Raw genomic sequence first — 19,297 nt, 5'->3', positions numbered from 1 at the left:
ACCAAGGTTAATAAACTAATTTGGAAGTCATGAGAAAAATCATTGTATAATATGTTAGTCTAATCGCATGAAAATGAATGTTAAAAAATACATTCAGTGTCGGATTGCTTATTTTTGTTTAGTTTTCCAAACCATTTTACTTTTGTGATAGTATGAACATTACACTAAGAAATAGGGGCAAACTTCTCACATATCAATGAATGCAGTCCGATTCAAGTTTATGCTCAATGTATAGGGCCTCCTTTTTAAAGCCGAGTCCGAACGACGTGCCGCATTGCAACACCTCTTTGAAGAAAAGTTGTACATGGCATAGTACCTCACAAATTTTGGACAGCATTAGGAGGGGAAAATTTTTTTCTGATGGTTTCACCAGGATTCGAACCCAGGCGTTCAGCGTCATAGGCGGACATGCTAACCTCTGCGCTACGGTGGCCTAGTATCCATTGTCATAGTACCTCACAAATGTTGCCAGCATTAGGAGGGGAAAACCACCGCTGACATTTTTTTCTGATGGTCTCGCCAGGATTCGAACCCAGGCGTTCAGCGCCATAGGCGGACATGCTAACCTCTGCGCTACGGTGGCCCAGTATCCATCGGAAAAATATCAATCGATATTCAATCAAAAAATTAAATATCGATGTTATCGATATTTTTCGAGCTCTACATCATACGTGTCACAATGTATATGGTCCTGAACGTGGTTTCGAATGCGGACAGCAGTCAATGATATACGAGAAGTATACCCGCTGTTTTTCCTTTACGCAATGTTTGGTGGTCAACTTTTAGCTTTCAGGACACTTTTTATTATTTTATACGACTCCTTTCGCATCAGATTGAGATAAAATATTAATCGTCGAAGCCTATGCGCTTCAAAGAATTATGCTTCATTTAGCAACAGCTTTTGGTATAAGATTCTGTAAAGCAATCCTCTGATATAACCTCAATATAATGTTTACAGATAGTGGTCAAACTTAATGCCATTTATACTATACCTCTTGTCATTTAAAAGCATTTGCTTGTAATTATAATTTTTTTTATCAATTTTGTTTCTAAGAAAGTAGAAAAATGCCGAAAACCCATTTTCCTTGGAAAATTGCTGTGTATTCCTGCTCTAAAATAAGTAAGCCATTGCAATTTGAGTGTCATTTAAACTTTGGCAATTAAGACCAATTTCATTTCACCGACCTACATATGTCAATGGCAAATATATAAAGCAAATGTATTGAAATACATCTCATTAAAAGCTTTCATCGTTCGTTCAGTGAAATCTGTAGGTAGTTTACCATTAATTGTGGTTTGTCTCTTCATCTCCATTATTGCCCCACTACACTTTCATTGCGGAGGGCTGTGGAAAAAGTATCATCCATATATGGCCCAAGGGCTTAACCACATCCATAAAATAGTTGTTAAATAGACATGAAAATAAAAGGCCAACTTCGCATAACATGTCAATACACCGTTTTATTGACAAAGAGTAATAAATCGACTGGTTGTTTCCCCAGGGCTCCAGTAACTGTGACATTAATTCCATGTGTTAATATTTATAATGCAGTTGATTAAAATATCTACATATATATGTGTGCAATTGTTATGGAAACTACATTGAAAATGGCATTGTTTGCTTGTTTGTTTGCTTTTCATAGGAATTGATTTTTTTTTTTTTAATTTTAATGTGCCAATTTATTTAGTGAGGTATTAAAATTGATTATATTTATTGCTTATTGATTGTGCTTATATTTTATACAGTAAAGACCAAAACTATATTTGGTGTGGAGACTTTAAGAACCATACATTGTGGTAGGTTGTAAACGGTGATTTTTTAGCTTTTATCTTTAAGGCAACACTGGTTTAAACAGCTCACGCGCTTTCGTGTTTTGTTTCACTCTCAAACATCTTTAGTTTGGTCTATAATTTAACTATGAAGCGTCTTTCAAACGAACAACGGTTGCAAATTATTGAAACTTATTATCAAAATGCGTGCTCTATTAAGAAAGTTCATCGCGCGTTTCCTCCATTTTATGGTCAGCTTAATCGACCCACTGAAGCGGCTATTCGGGCTATTGTGACTAAATTTTGCACCAAATTTTCATTTTTAGACATTAAACTATCAACACGCTTACGCTGAGTGCGAACTGAAGAAAATATCGCAGCTGTATTGGCCAGTGATAATGATGACCATCAGTAATCGATTCGTCGCCGTTCGCAACAATTGGGCCTCTGTCACTCAACAACGTGGCAAATTTTGCGGAAAGATTTAGGTGTGAATCCTCGCCGAAGATCCACTGGTAACTGATACCTATAGTGTGCTGAGGATATGGAAAGAACATTTTACCCAGCTGCTAGTGTCCGACGATGGCGGCGAAGAGGATACCGCAGAACCAATCCCTGATGATGGTATAGAATGTCTACATCCTAGTCAGAATGAGGTCGAAGTAGCAGTGACCCGACTGAAAAATAACAAGGCAGCAGAAGCCGACGGGTTGCCGACTGAACGTTTTAAAACCGGAGGCGACACGCGGATAAGGCGTATGCATCAGCTTGTCTGCGCAACCTGGCTAGAAGAACGCATACCCGATAATTGGAACCTCAGCGTATTATGTCCCGTACACAAGAAAGGAGACAAGGCGGAATGTGCCAACTACAGAGGAATAAGTCTACTCCCCATCGCACACAAGATACTCTCGAGCGTACTTTGTGAAAGATTAAAACCATCAATGCGGTTTTAGACCTGGTGAATCCACCATAGACCAGATATTCACACCAAATCCTGGAAAAGACCCGAGAAGGACAATCAACACCTACCACCTCTTTGTTGACTACAAAGCCGTCTTCGATACTCCTTTACCTTCAAAGTTATTTCAAGCCATGTCTGAGTTTGGTATCCCTGCAAAATTAAAAAGATTCTGCAGGATGACACTTGCTGATACGCATTCCTCAGTAGGAATAGGAAAGAATCTCTCAGAACCATTTAATACCAAACGAGATTCCAGACAAGGAGACAGCCTATCGTGTGATCTCTTTAATATCCTACTGGAGAAAATTATACGAGATGCAGATGTGAATAGATATGGCACACTAATCACAAGAGAACACGTGCTACACGCCTATGCCGACGACATCGTTTCCCTGGGTCGGTCACCAGAAGTAGTAACTGCAGCCTTTGAAAGAATCGAAAGAGAGTCAGTGAAACTGGGTCTGGCAGTAAATGGAGATAAAACGAAATGGTTGGTATCAACTTCCAAAACGCCTTGCACAACTGATCTGATACAGAAAATGGAGAAAGTTGGGAACCACAACTTTGAGATAGTCAGCAACTTCATCTGCCTCGACAACGCCATAACCGAAACGAATGACACCAGTTTTGAAATAAGGCGAAGAATAATACTGTGCAAGTAGGTGCTACTTTGGATTTACTAAGCAGTTTAAAAACAATGCCACCTCTTGACAGACGAAGATTACATTGTACTAGACACTGATACTATCCGTGTTGTTATATGGTTCCGAGGCATGGGTACTTGTGAAAGCAGACGAGGTAGTTCTTGGAGTGTTTGAGAGAAAGATTCTTTGTAAAATATATATAAAATATATAAATATATAAAATATCAGTGAAATCGGATAATGTGCACCTTTTATAAGCCCAAGACCTTAAAACGGCAGGTCGCTCTATATGACAGCTATATCCAAATATAGACCGATGGGGGCCATATTGAATGCGGATGTTGCAGGTCGTAACACAACTCACGGTGTCACATTTCAGCGAAATCAGATAATAAATGCTGCTTTTATGGGTCCAAGGACTAAAATCTGCAGATCGGTGTATATGGCAGCTATATCCGACTATAGACCGATCTAAACCGTATAGGGAACGGATGTCAGAAAGCCTAACATAGTTCCTTGTGCCAAATTTCGGAGAAATCGGGTAATAAATGCGCCTTTTATAAGCCCTTGGGTCTTGGGTCTATATGGCAGCTATATATCTAATGTAGAACGATCTGAACCATATCGGATACGGATGTCGAAAAGCCTAGAATAGGTCACTATGTCAAATTTCAGCGAAATCGGATTGGAGAATATAATCGTCGTTAATGGAGACTATAAGTGTTGTATGAATCACGAGCTGTTAGACGACGATAGCATAGTTACAAGCATCAAAATACCACGGTTGTGTTGGCTACGTCGTGTTCTCAGAATGAATGAAGAAGCTCCAGCAAAAATGTCTTTTGAATGCGATAACGGTGGTACACGCAAACCGGGACGACCAAAAGCCGGATGGAAGAAGCAAGTGGTGGGAGACACCTCGAAACTGGGTGTCAGAGATTTTAGAATGAGCACAGAAGATCGAGGCGCTTGGAACGCTATTCTACGTTCGGCTAAAGGGACAAATGTTCTGTCATAGCCAATTAAAGTAAAATAAGATGAATATACCCATGGTGGTGAATATTGCACTGTGGTGCAATAGAATAGAATATCATCGCCGACAGCGCGATGGTATAGTTAGAAATGTTCTTGACTGAAACCCGCAAGGACAATGATGGAGGGGACGCCCTAAAAACACATGGATCCGCTGTACGAAAAGAGAGTTGGAATCAACTTATATTTCGTGGAATCAAGCCAAGGCTTTGACCAACGATACAGCTCGATGGAGAGAGCTTGTTGATGTTCACACTGTTTACTAATGGCCACGTGCTTTTCAGACTAATATAAAGTATGTAGCTCTCAGTTTCTGAGGCCTGTACAAGGTATAGTCAAATGGGACAAATTTTTGTATAGAGCTGACATATAGACATCTTAAGATTAAATTGCTCCTCCATAGTTGTATGTGTAGTTCATTATATTTAATTATACGAAATAAGAAATATATATCCGTGTAATTTATCGAATTTGAGTTGAAGAACATTTAGTACTTAAATTGTATACCACAATTTTGCTTTTCACTTCCTATTAAAGTCATTTCAATTCAATTTATTTGTATTATATTGTCGATATGAGCTTTAAGTGTTAATTTAGATGGTGATGTCATTATACATTATTTAAAGTTAATGAGATAAACTAAGGTATGTTTTCGATTAGGATTCATTTGCAATCAAATTAATGCTATTATCTTTTGGCATACTGACATGTAAAAAGATTTACTAGGGTATGCGAGCATATGTCATAAACGGTAATTTCCCTTATTGTTATCTATTTTATTTAAGTACATAATAATGTTTATAATTGTCCATTAACAATTCCATATTATCGACATCGTTCGTATAATCTGATATTAAAAGTTAGTATATGTACAAATGATTGTGAAATATTTGGGTTCAACAGAGTACTTATTGCCATTTCCTTGAGGAAAAATAAACATTTCGTATGTTTTTGACTTTATGTTATAAACCAAAAATTTATTTTATTTTTTGATTGTCTCTTCTCCTTTTAGTCACATTCCAAAGGCCAAAGCCACAGCGATAGCAGATACGCCCGAATTAAAGAGAATAGCGGAAAATACTAAAATCCAATCGAATGTTAAATATCATGAAGATTTTGAAAAGGCCAAAGGCAAATTTACACAGGTCAGTCCCTATTAAGCATGCTAACAAATTGCCCAAAAACAGAGACTCCAACTTTAGTTGAAGTGTTTCTTTTTTCTTTCATTTTTTTTTGCTACGCCTCAATTACAAAGTGTACTATGCTTAATGCCGTATGACACAGTGGGAGAGTTTTGAAATTATTGCAAATTTTGCCCATGAACATTCCACTAAGGAACAGAGGCAAACTCTCACAACTATCAATGAGTGCAGTCCGATTCAAGTTTAAGCTCAATGATAACGGGCCTCCTTTTTATAGCCGAGTTCGTACGGATACATGGCATAGGTTTTACATGGCATTAAGTTCGGCCGGGTCGAAGTTTGGATACTCACTACTTCGGATCAATCCCATAGCAGCCGGCTGTACGCACCGGATTGACCCAATGGAACCTTCATCGGCAAGCGCTGCCCCCTCAGTGTACGTGTTGGTCTTTTTTCGTCATGGGAGAGGCGCATCCCGGAATACCTTTTCCGCACGCTTCTGGTCCGTTCCGGACACTGGTTCTGTTCGGTTTGCCAGAACCGCCTCCATCATCGGTCGGTGTCGGTTAAGTGTAACTGGTGCATGGAGTGGGTACATTTTCGATATTGCTCTGGCTTCACTTCACTACGGGAGTATAGTCATACTGGATATGTGGGTCACAAGCGTCGTTGTAGTCGCCTTCTGCGTCCTCGTCGTCGGACTATGTGACCCCCCGACTTCTCCCGTACAGCAATATACGCAACGGCAGCATCCCAGCCCAAATATTGCCAGGCCAGTGCCGGGAAATGTATAATTTTTGAAACTTAACTGCAATGGTCTCCGTGGCAAGATCGATGAGATTGTGGATTTCATGAGTCGGAAAGATATATTGGCCGCAGCGATCCAGGAGACAAAGCTGACCAACACCTGCAGCTTGCAAAGTTGTCACGGATACAATGTGCTACGTAAGCATCGCTCAAGGAATGGAGGTAGGGGATTAGCCTTCGTGATACACCATTCTGTGCAATATAGACCCATCTCGCATGCACTTGGTGCTAGTGACCCCTACATGGAGTGCATGGCGATAGCAGTCAGGTTCGGTACTACCGAGATAGAGCTATACAACTGCCGAGATAGAGCTATCCACCACCCAGAAACCTTAAGGTAGATCTACTTGATGTAGAGCGTGAGGTTCAGCGCTACAAGAGAGAACCTCTAGATCAAGTGGCATATCAAACAGGTCTAGACAACATTCATGCAGAAAGGTACATACCGCCGGTTGGTAGCTGTGTTCAGATTAATGGTCAAACTTACAACTCCGGGTTAATATCTAGGTTACTATCTGGCCGTAATCGTTTAGTTCTAGGGAACTTCAATGCGCATCATACTTCATGGCATTCTCCCCTAGGTAACGACCACCGTGGCATAGCTTTGGCAGAGCAGATTGTAGGCTCCACGTTTAGTACGGTGAATGAGGATGCCGCCACTAGGATTATGAGGAGGTGCAGCAGCTCGCCAGACATTTCCATTGTATCCCCTGATCTCCTGAGTGACTTATCCTCTCCATAATTCTCACCATCGACCGACCATCCGACTTCATAACCTCTGAACGCCGGACGTTTATCAATCAGAAGAAGGCCGATTGGGCTGGCTTCAGAGAGTACTAAATGCCGCTTCAGTGAACTGCCACCCCCCTCGGATGTGCTAGTGGCCGAGAGGAAATTCCGAGACATCTTTAACGCAGAAACCGCTCCTCTTGAGCCTCCTGAGCCTCGTAGGAGAATTTCCATTCGCATTTCGAAGACTGCATAGCACAATAACAGCTTTGCATGCCACCACCGCACACATTTGCCGTGGCTTCAATCAGCCCAGGCCATGTGATAGGACGATCCTCGTGGCACTGGACCTATCGAAGGCATTCGACAGGTCCAGTCCAGCCTGGCACGGCTGACCTGCCAGGTCGCCAGTCATTTGAGGAATTTAGGGATAAGAAGTCGAAGCACCGTAGGGTAAACATGGAATTCCCCAAGGTGGGGTGATATCTCCGGCACTGTTTAACCTTTACCTATCTTCCATTCCACCACCTCCAGGCGGCAAGGAGATAGTATCATATGCGGACGATTGTACGACCATGGCATCAGGCCCCAACCATTGTTGACATCTGCGATAGGTTGAACGACTACCTTTAGATCAAGCCGCATATCAAGCAGGTCTAGACAACATTCATGCAGACACGGTAGTAGATGCGGTAAATGGCTACCGGGCGAATGTAGTCCTTGGAGAACGACCCCCTCCCACTGCACCTGAAGAAATTTACATCCTCGGGCAAACCAGAGTAGTTCTGGCCCAATTACGTGTCGGCAGACGCAGCCGCCTCAACTCCTACAGAGCAAGGATTGATGCCAACGTACAAGATGTATTTCCCGATTGTAACCAGGGTCCACACGATATGCGACTCGACTCAGACCCAGATCCCTGTGGACGCACCCCATCTTAGTCGCAGAGTTCCTGGGTCTTGACACTCAACAGAATCAAGCAGACGAAAGTTAGAACACAACAAACTGCTACAACAACAACCACTTCGGATATATATGTTAACCACATTTCGTCATAATCCGAAGAAAAATGCATAATATATGAGAACCCATTGCAGCTTTATTGAAATGTGGTCCAATTTGGACCAAACTCGGCACGTACGTCGAGTGGTCTCATAAATACAATTCACAGTTGCAAAAACGGAATATTGGTCAATGTGGCAGCTATATCAAAATATAGACCGATCTAACCTATACAGAGCTCGGGATCGAAAAGCCAAACATAGGTCACTTAACCAAATTTCAGTGAAATCGGAAAATGTGCACCTTTTATGGGCCCTGGACCCTAAAACGGGAGATCGCTCTATATGGCAGCTTTATCCAAATATAGACCGATGAGGGCTAATGTAGGTGGATGTTGTAGGTCCTAACATAGCTCACGTTGTCACATTTCAGCGAAATGGGATAATAAACACTGCTTTTATGGATCCAAGGACTAAAATCTGGAGATCGGTATATATGGCAACTATAACTATAAGCTGAACTTAGCCATATCGGGAACGGATATCAGAAAGCCTAACATACATCCTTGTGCCAAATTTCAGCGAAATCGTTTAATGCGCCTTTTATAAGCCCAAGTCCCTAAATCGTGAGATCAGTCTATATGGCAGCTATATCCAAATATAGACCGATCTGAACCATATGGGGCATGGATGTCGAAAAGCCTAAAATAGGTCACTATGCCAAATTTCAGCGAAATCGGATAATAAATGAGCCTTCTATAAGCTCACGACCACAAATCAGGAGATCGGTCTATATGGCAGCTATGTCGAAATATATGCCGATGGGAGCTATATTGAACACAGACGTTGAGGAGTCTATAGCACAGCCTACTGTGCAAAATTTCAGTGAAATCGGGTAATAAATGCTCTTTTTATGGGCCCAATATCTTAAATCGTAAGATCGGTCTATATGGCAGCTATATTCAAATGTAGGCCAATCTGAACCATATAGACAACGGATGCACAGATCCTTGTGCCAAATTTCAGCGAAATCGTCGTCTTCGTCTTTTATGGGTCCAAGACACTAAATCGGCAGATCTGAAGCATATAGGGCATGGATGTCGAAAAGCCTGACATAGGTCACTATGCCAAATTTCAGCGAAATCGGATAATTAATGAGCCTTTTATGGGTGCAAGACTTAAAATCGGGCGATCGGTATGTATGGTAGCTATATCCAGATATCGAGCTATCTGAATCATATAAGGTATGGAAGTCGAAAAGCCTAAAATAGGTCACTATGCCAACATTCAGCAAAATCTGGTAATAAATGCGCCTTTTATGGGCCCAAGATCCCAAATCGGGAGATCAGTCAATATGGCAGCTATATCGAAATATAGCCTGATCTTGACCATACTCAGTACGAATGTCGAGATAAGAAATCGAATAATAAATATGGCTTTAATGGGACTAAAACCTTAAATGGGAAGATCGGTCTATATGGGGGCTATATCAGGATATAGTCCGATTAAACCCATCATCGGCTAATAGATCCTACACGCAATACCAGACATGAACCAACTTAGGGGCGTGGCATGGAAAACACGGAATTTCTAACTTAGATTTTCTTTTTCGAGGTTACTTTTTAGTATTTACAGAGAACATCAAGTCGATTACTGACTTAGGTGTATGTCCATTAGGCCGGGTCGATTTTTTTTTTTTCAAAAAATCGTTCAGCAAAACATAACGAAACCAAAATTATGACTACTAGAGCCTAAAACTGAACCGATTTTGATAATCGAAATAAGGATTTTTGATGGTTACGTAAGCTTTTAGTGGTAGCCTGCGATCAAACATTTAAGGCCATTGTAGTCCAAAGGAACACGGCCTAATAACTTCTGTATGTACCGATCCTTCATGGCAGGTCTCTGTCAAATTCGAAAACATGCTGACAGACTGAAGGTTACCAGCAACGACATTTGCAGAAACTGTGAAGACACCGCACAAGAAGAAACAAGAGAACTAGCAGTCAGAAGGAGTTCTACTTTAGGTTCTAATTTCTTTGAGAACCTGTCTGATTTAGCGGATGTGTACATTCGCAAGTTGTAGGGCTTTTTAAAGCGGTTCAACGGTGGGAACTAGAATTAGATCTTCATTCTTCTGTTCCCGTGGTATCACAATGGACGAAAACGTCTAGGTGAATCTGATGGTAGACTTCCACTTGAACCTAACCTATCGATCCGCCATTTCAGACAATTAAGTTTTTCAGAGATTTCATTCCTGTTTGGCTGCCGGAAAAATTTAGGAAAAACACCCCACTGTGTGCACCAAGAAAGGCGTCAACCGTTTCTACGTAACATAAAAAATGTTCTACACTTTGCTTTAACCTCCGCGGTTCACTGCATGTATCCCATCAATGGCCTCAGGACAATGTTGTTCATTTTTAAGCATAAATTTTAGTTTTAGTTCTAGCTCTAGTTGTAAAACCTATTTCAAATTCCACCCATTTTTTATATAATTTTTCAAATTTCTCTTTACTCGTTGGTTTATATGATGACAGGTCGCCGATGATCCAGAGACATTGCGTATTAAACAGAATACAAAACACATATCAAATGTGGCCTATCATGGAGATTTGGAGAAGAAAGCGGCCATGGAAAAACAACGTGGAGCGGCGGAAGCATCAGATTCAACAAAAGGTTCGTATTAAAAGCCCTTGCAATGGTTACAATTTTGGCAAAAGGCTCAATAACATTATCAAAATGTTTAATTCGTTTTTTTATACTAACACCTCGAACTGGAACTGAAAAATGATAAAAGTTTTAACTTTTTTATTTTTTGAAGACAAGCGTGAGGTCACCCCATCGAAATTTTGTCAAAAATATAAATTTTTTATATCGCGAAAATTTTATTGTAAAATTTTGTTTTTAGGAAAATTTCTTAGAAATTCTTTTTAAAATTTTTTTCATAACTTTGTTTTCAGAAAATAGTTTTTTTAAAATGTTGTCTTAAGGAATATATTTTTTTTTAAATCATATCTTTGGAGAAATTTTTATTGAAATTTCGATTAAAATTCATTAAAATATTATATTGTAAACATTATTATTATTATTTAGGGAAAATTTCTGTGTGTTATTATTCAAAACACTTTGACTGGCTTGGTGGATCATGATTTCTGACACGCCATGTATCTTCATGAATACCTTTGTCAAATTGATTAGTGTGCCCTACATACCCAAAGACTATTGAGTACGGTATAGAGCACGCTTTTGTTTTGAAACATCATTAGGTTTCAATCCACTTTTTTAACATCTTTCTATTCAAAGAATAGCATCGCAAATTTGAGCAAGTGTGTGTTATTATTCCAAACACTTTGACTGGCTTGGTGGATCATGATTTCTGATACGCCTGTTCTACACTGGACTCGAAAGTCTATAGGTGTGAAGGGCACCCTAATCAATTTGACAAAGTATTGATAAAGATGCATGGCGTATCAGAAATCATGATCCACCGAGCAAGTCAAAGTGTTTTGAATAATAACACACACTCGCCCAACTTTTAAAAGTTCTTAAGTATGCTTTTCTTTGAATAGAAAGCGTTGAATATGATCTCAAGCCAGAAGATGTTCGAAAAATCTCAAAAAAATTTAACCACCTTTGAAAGTGGAGCGAAACCTAATGAAGTGACATTTATTCAGTGACCAACAGAACAACTCTTGTATTAATAGTCAATCCAGATTTGAATAATGTTGCAGACTGGCGCTTAAATCACAGAGATTTGTTCTGCCTCTACTTAGGTGATACTGCATTTGTAGACTGAGAGATTTGTTACTTGCAACAATTTTGGGTTGTAACGACGTCTTATCTAAAGGCATTCCGCATTAATCGAAGTTCTGCATTTATTCCCAAAAAATGTGGAAAATTGCCAGTGAACTTTCAATTAAGGGAGAGGAGAGATAGATACTTCTCTTATATCAACGAATGCTGTCCGATACAATGTTAGGCTCAATAGTAAAAAAAATTAAAATTTTTACCCATGAACCTTTCACTAAGGAACAGGGGCAAACTTCTCACATATCAATGAGAGCAGTCCGATTCAAGTTTAAGCTGAATGATTAGGGGCCTCCTTTTTATTGCCGAGACCGAACGGCGTGCTGCAGTGCGACACCTCTTTAGAGAGAAGTTTTATATGGCATAGTACCTCACAAATGTTGCCAGCATTAGGAGGGGAAAACCACCGCTGAAAATTTTTTCTGATGGTCTCGCCAGGATTCGAACCTAGGCGTTCAGCGTATAGGCGGTGGCCTCCTTAAGCTCAATATTAAGCGACCTCTTATTTATTGCCGACTTCGAACGGCTTGTTGTAAACTTATACTACTTAGTAGAAAAGTTTAGACGGCTTACGAGAAAAAAAACGCCGCTGAAAAATTTGTTCCCGCTAGGATTTGAACCCGGACTTCAGCGTCAACGGCGGTGCTTACCTTTTAACAACAGTGGTTCCTCCCAAGGGATACGAGGGCTGCTGTATAAGTTTCTGACCTACCCAAGTGTTTCCAGATGCAATCTATCATTTCCGTTGGAAAGTTTGACATTTTTTAGCATAATCGTACTCGGAACGTTTTGACGTATTACCATCATTTGTGTTGTTTACAGTGACATGAAGAAATTAATTTGACAAAAAAATTTAATTAACTCGTGAACATTTGTGTGCGACCATTTTTCACAACTTTCGACGTGGATTATCACGACAAGGGTGCATTGATGAGCTTAAATTTTTGTATGGCAATGAGCAACCATCCTACAGCACTGTGAAAAACGGGTTAAATGAATTCAGTCGTCGCCGACGCTCGCTAAGGTGTGAAGGTGTGCAAAACGGTCTTTGCACAGTGGAAGAAAATCAATAAAACCAGAAAAAATTTGAGATCGGTTAGAAATTTGAAATTTGATATGATTAAAGCTGAGATATTATCGAGATCATTTCATGGACTAGGTTTTACGGGTGCCTTAACCCATGCAAAAAATTGTTTGCATCTAACAAGCTTCCACAGCAAATTTAATAAAAAATGAGTATTTTGGGGATTATAGTAAAAAAAATTGGAATTTATTTTTGTTTTTTATGATTACTTTTTTTCTGCAAAATGCAAAAAGAATTGTTAAGATATCTGTCATCGTTTTTTTTTTTTCTTTGAATCAATCTGTATCAGAAAATTCCAGTTTTTCGCATATTTGTTGTTACACTTAATAAATTTTTCATATTCTAGACTTTACAAAAAAACGTGATTCCGAACTATCAGTTCGGTTTCAGAAACCATCATGGAACTCCGTACAATGCCACCGTATAGTAAATGTCATCAGAGATTCATTAGAAAAGAAGCTTTACTGTTCCGCTGTTTTCTTTGATGTGAAGCAAGCCTTCGATAGAGTCTGGCACAACGGGCTACTTTTTAAATTAAAACGGATTCTACCAACTCCTTTTTATTTAGTATTCAAGTCTTTTCTTCATGAAAGAAACTTTTTGCTAGTTTTACTGATGCAGATTCTGAATTTGAAAGAATAAAGGCTGGAGTTTCCCAAGGAAGTATATTAGGGCCAATTCTTTACACAAACTTTATATCAGACATGCCACATAATAGCAATGTAACAATTGTAACTAATGCCGATGACACTGCATTACTGGCCTCTAATACATCCCATATAAAAGCGTCTGCTATAGTTCAAAGCGAGCTGATTAAAATTCAGGAGTGGTGTATAAAGTGGAGCATTAAATTAGTTTAGGGTGAAAAGAGGGGGCAGATATTAATCCGCCCATTTCATTATGGACAAACACCTAAGCCAGTAAACGGCTTGTTGTGCGCTCTAAATACAAAAAAAGTAACCTCGAAAAAGAAAATCTAAAGCAATTCCATGGTACTTACTAAGTCCTTAATTGTTTTCCATGCCACACCCCTAATTTGGTTCATGTCTGGTATAGTGTCCCCACCTAAGTGCAGTATCTGTTAGACTCGAACGCCGGCCAATGACAAAGGAAATGCTCCAACATCTCATCATCTTCCCCCCATGCCCTACACATGCTATTACTTGCCGCACCGATTTTACATAAGTGAGCTAGTAGCTATACTTACCTCCTTTTTACTTCCTTTCAGTAATAGCCTCATCTTCTCACGATCTGAATCCCCCATAGCATTTTCGCCGTCCTACCGAACGTTTCGCTGTTCCATAGTGTTGCATGCGCATTCGTCTCCCTCGCTCTTAACTTGTATTGCGTCGATCCGAAAGGCTTCGGGTTAAGCAAGTTTATTGACGGCAGTCCTCTGGCTTTCACCGCGAAATCATCTGCCCTTTCATTCCCCCTTAATCCATTATTGCCCGGCACCAATGCTATGCGGATTTTTCCATTCTCAGAGAAGAGAAGGCGAAAGGCTTCTGGTTAACCAAGTTTATTGACGGCAGTCCTCTCGCCTTCACCGCCAAATCATCTGCCCTTTCACTCCCCCTTACTCCGTTATGGCCCGGCACCCATGCGATGCGGATTTTGTCATCCTCAGAGAAGGCGTTAATCTTCTTCTTTACTGCAAGACTGTTCGTGACCTTACCGTCCGTAAAGATGTTCACGATGTCCTCGCGTTAGCATCATACCATTTCAAGCGTTCCGTGATTGCCCGGATCTCCGCCTGCAGGACCGTATTATGGTCAGGCAATCTAAAACAGATCTCAGTCCCTTGGTTCTCAAGGTAAACCCCCAGGTCCACTATGTCCCCTAGCTTTGATCCATCCGTTTAACATGATCTTCCAGATGGCAATACTAGGGTTCCGTCAATCCAAGACTGTGCCGCTGGCAGCAGTGCCTCGCACTCGACCTCATCTAAGCTATCCGATGGTATGAGCTGCACCCATCCTCAATCCATTCTCCCATCGCTTTAAGTCTCATAGCCGCAGTGGCTACCTCACACTTAATCTGTATGTCACTGGCTCGGATATCCAGAATAGTATCCAGTGTTCTAGTGGGCATTGTCCACATCGTTCCGCCTATGCTAAAACAACATGTTCTCTGAACCTGTTGTATGGTCCTTATGTTGTACTTTTTCTCCATAACAGTCCACCAAATTACTGAAGCGTATATAAGTATTGGTTTAAATACGCTCCTTTGATTTAAATTGAATACCGATAAATCACCTCATATCACATTTACCTTAAGAAAGAACGACTGCCTCCATGTGTACATTAATGAAAATATTATTCCGAAAGTAGAACTTGTTAAATACTTGAGAATCCATCTGAATAGAAGACTTATTTGGAAATCACATGTAATTGGAAAAAGAAAGCATTTGATATTGAATAAAAGAAAATGTATTGGTTACTTGGGAAAAAATCGCAACTTTCATTGGAAAACAAAGTACTTTTATCTAAAGTTCTATTAAAACCTGTATGGACCTATGGCATCCAAATTTGGGGTACGACAAGTAATTCAAATCTGAAAATGCTTCAAAGATTTCAATTTAAGACTCAACGATGCTGGTGGATACTTCTTGGTTTGTAGGTTAGGTTAGGTTTAAGTGGCAGTCTGCCATCAGACTCATTTAGACGTTTTCTTCCATTGTGATACCATAGGAACAGAACAAGGAAGATGCCTTCTAGGTCCTACCGTTGAATCATCCAGATCGCTTTAAAAAGCCCAATAACTTGGGAATGTTTACATCCGCTAAATCAGACAGGTTCTCAAAGAAATGAGAGCCAAAAGTGAAACTCCTTCTGACTGCTAGTGCGGTACGCACACACGGAACGTGTTCTATAGTCTCTTCATCTTCGATGTACTCACAGCTTTTGCAAAATTCTTTGCGGGCAACCTTCAGTCTGTCTGCATGTTTTCCTTGGTTTGTAAACTACAACACTATTCACAAATAGTGTCGAACGGTGGAACGCGTAAACTTTTGCACAGATACTTAATATTTCTCTAGGTCATTGTGAATTTCAATGGGGCCATATCGGTTGAGATTTGGAAATAGCTCCCATATAAACCGATCTCTCGATTTGACTTCTTGAGCCCCTGCAAGTCGCAATTTTTGTCCGATTTGACTGAAATTTTACATGTGGTGTTCCGTTGCCTTATAAAAACTGTGCCAAATACGGTCCAAATCGGTCCGCTACCTGCTATAGCTTTCGATCATCCTTGCTCGGTTTCTGGAAGCTTTAATTTTTGCTGGTTTTACAGAAGTTTGGTATGTGGAATAAAATCATGCCCTTCAACTAAATTTATTTTGTTTTCATGTTTCAAGTTTTTGCCTGTTAGGTCGAAGATCATTAAATTTCACAATTTTTTGTTTGTTCCTCTTTCGAGACGAGCTCAATGATCGGAGATGCAAATGGAAAAGGAAAGCCAAAGATAGCAGCATACTCCAACCACTATGTGACGCGTTTCGTCTTTGGTTAGAGGACTTTTCAACATATTAGGTGTGATGGCTTCAAGACCCGTGCGTTGGTATGTTGTATTTGAATTGAATCCACGCTCGACAACCCTGTCTATTAGCTGTACTTTTTCCCAATACATTAATTTTTGTGTAATGACAGACATTCTTTCTGTGGCAAATTACACTTCTTCTGCACTACACATGATTTTGTGCATCTGTTGGAAGTTGTATTGATGGCGATCTTCTCCCTAACAGGCAAGATTCGGCCCGGTCGAACTTAGCACGCGTTTACTTGTTGTAAGTCAAATAACACATAAACCGTTAGAGACAATAAAGGCATTTCCTCATGTCTTTAGAAGGGTTATACGAGCTCTATATTTTAAAAGAAGAATCAAGCCGATCGACTTATAAATGAGAAATGTTTGACAAGCAATTCAAATTTAGCATACTTATTGGAAAACATCTCAACATTGACTATGTTAAGTTTAGTGTCCATATCACTATCCATTCAATATTTCCAGAATTATTTCAAAGATTTTTCGATTTGGGTGAGTAGATTGTATTTCCTCCCAAATATAAACAACTTCCGTTTTAGACCGACTTATGTATTTTGTATATCAGAATTTGAACTTTTTCCTTGTTCAATTAAGGCCTTATAGCCAGCTAGGCCTTAAAAATTGTTTCCGAGTATTCAGGGTTTCGTGCTATAAAAAACTTTGTACTTGTTTGCGTGTTATTTCAATTATGATTGTGTTAAATAAGCGAATGATTTAATTGATATGTTTATCTTTTGACGTTTAGTGATGGATAAATACAATAATCGTATCATATTCGTGTAGATATATGTGTGTATGAGTAGGTGTAAATTTGCCCCGTTCCATCAATTAATTGGTCTTATCTTATGCCACCACCACAGCTGACCATCCCCCTCTTGCCCCTTACAAAACTAAACAAACATTTTTGAATTTTGTGGTTACGTCAATAACATGCGTGTATGTGGTTCGGTTTTGTTCTTTTTGTATCGTTCTCCAAAGTTTTTGATATTGTTTCCCAAATTGATGGAAGGCTTTTTTTGCGATGACTATGCATTAGTTTTAATTTCTATTTATTTTTATGTTTCTTTCGCATCCATTACCCACCATCACCGAACGGAATAATATTGTCTAAACAATTAACAATACAGTATCAATTAACCATAGACAAATTTTTGGGTGGAATTTCTAAATTTTTGCTTTAATTTTTTGTTTGTTTTTAGTGTAATTTAGAACGCTTCAATTATTTCTATCAAACAATAGAAAGACGTTAGTGTGAGTACACTATCTTCGAAATCTAATTTATTTTGAAAATCCTTAAATGCCACTCCTTATTCGCTACTGTATGTGTTGGAAAAAAGTCTGGTTAATGGGCTTAGATAAGCTCACATACCAAGTATAATCTCCCAATTAACAGCCACATTTTGGTTATTTATTGAATAAAATCCCGTTTCCCTATGCCTCCATTAACAAGTTGAACAGCAAAGCCATCTTCGTCAGTCGATCAGAAGGAATTATCCAGAGATTTTGTTTCAGCCAGAATATATGCAGCAAGCACAATATCTATAGCAAACGTGCTGAGTTCAGCTGGGCTGAATCTTGGGAACCCGCCACCATAGATTCTACTACAAATGTACACAAATAAACTTAGTTGAAGGCCATATGGGTTGATATGGGAATCTTATCAACCGATTTCAACCTTATCAACCGACTTCACCGATTTCAAAAATATCTATCATGCATATTAAAAGCCATAACAGATTTGGCTGAAATTTTACATACAGTGAATTTCAGCCAAATCGGAAAACATTTGAGGCTTACACACGATCATGATCTTAAATAGGAACATCGGTATATATGGGTGCTATGTCAGCTTATAGACCGATTTGAATCGTTCTTAGCATGTTTAAAGTCGTAACAGAACACTACGTGCAAAATGTCAGCCGAATCGGATTACAATTGCGGGGCTAAATATCTCAAATCGGGAAATCGGTTGTAACAGAACACTGCGGTTGTAACAGAACACAGCCAAATCGGGTAACAATTGCGGCTTCCAGTGGAGTTATATTCAAAATTGAACCGTTTTTGCCCATTTGTAACCCTCAATCCAAATTTAGGTCGTTACATCACTAAAAAATATCTGTGCAAAATTTCAAGCGGATATCTTTATCGTTTGACCGCTGTCAAGACTATATACATTCTAGGGTTGCAGTTCAATATTTCTAGGTGCTACAATTGGAATGACTAGATTAGTAAACCCCCTTCCTAGGGTGTGGTGGGTATACAAATATTTATGCTTACCTGTTAGAAGATATCAGAAAATTTTTCATTATTCAAGTTTTTGCCTGTTGGCGAAGATCATTAAATTTTACAATTTTTGTTTGATTCTCTTTCGAGACGAGCTCAATGATCGGAGATGCAAATGGAAAAGGAAAACCAACAGTGCCGACTATATAATAACCTACACCTACCCTATAAGTACAATATGGGAGCTATATCCAATTCTGAACCAATTTTGATGGACCTCGGAGTATGTTTTCAGATGGGTTATTAAACATTCCCTATCAAATTTCGAGCAATTATGTTCAAACTGTAATAACTACGATTGACAAATGACAACATTATCTGAACAGATTTCGAGCAAACTTCTTAAATTTTGTGGTAGTTGTCGAGGAGAAAGTGTTTTGCAAAATTTTGGCAAGATTATCCTTCCTGCCAAATTTCGAGAGAATGGCAAAAAAATTAGCAATATTTCTAAAAATTGGACGAACATATATATGAGAGCTATAACTAAA

General features: G+C 39.4%; 1 protein-coding gene across 13 annotated transcripts in view; it reads left to right on the top strand.

Annotated features, from left to right (window-relative positions):
* LOC106087000 (LIM and SH3 domain protein Lasp) overlaps positions 1-19,297 on the top strand; it is a 423,009-nt gene that overhangs the window by 376,650 nt on the left and 27,062 nt on the right. For all 13 annotated transcript variants that reach the window (XM_059370394.1, XM_059370376.1, XM_059370385.1 and 10 more), the window contains 2 exons: positions 5,423-5,555; positions 10,627-10,765. In XM_059370394.1, coding sequence (XP_059226377.1) covers positions 5,423-5,555; positions 10,627-10,765 — 272 coding nt within the window. The remainder of the gene's footprint in view (positions 1-5,422; positions 5,556-10,626; positions 10,766-19,297) is intronic.

This window comes from Stomoxys calcitrans, chromosome 1 (assembly GCF_963082655.1).
Source record: "Stomoxys calcitrans chromosome 1, idStoCalc2.1, whole genome shotgun sequence".
In the NCBI taxonomy this organism is placed as follows: domain Eukaryota; kingdom Metazoa; phylum Arthropoda; class Insecta; order Diptera; family Muscidae; genus Stomoxys; species Stomoxys calcitrans.
The sequence above is the reverse complement of the archived record's forward strand: the minus strand, read 5'-3'. Positions and strand labels throughout refer to the sequence as shown.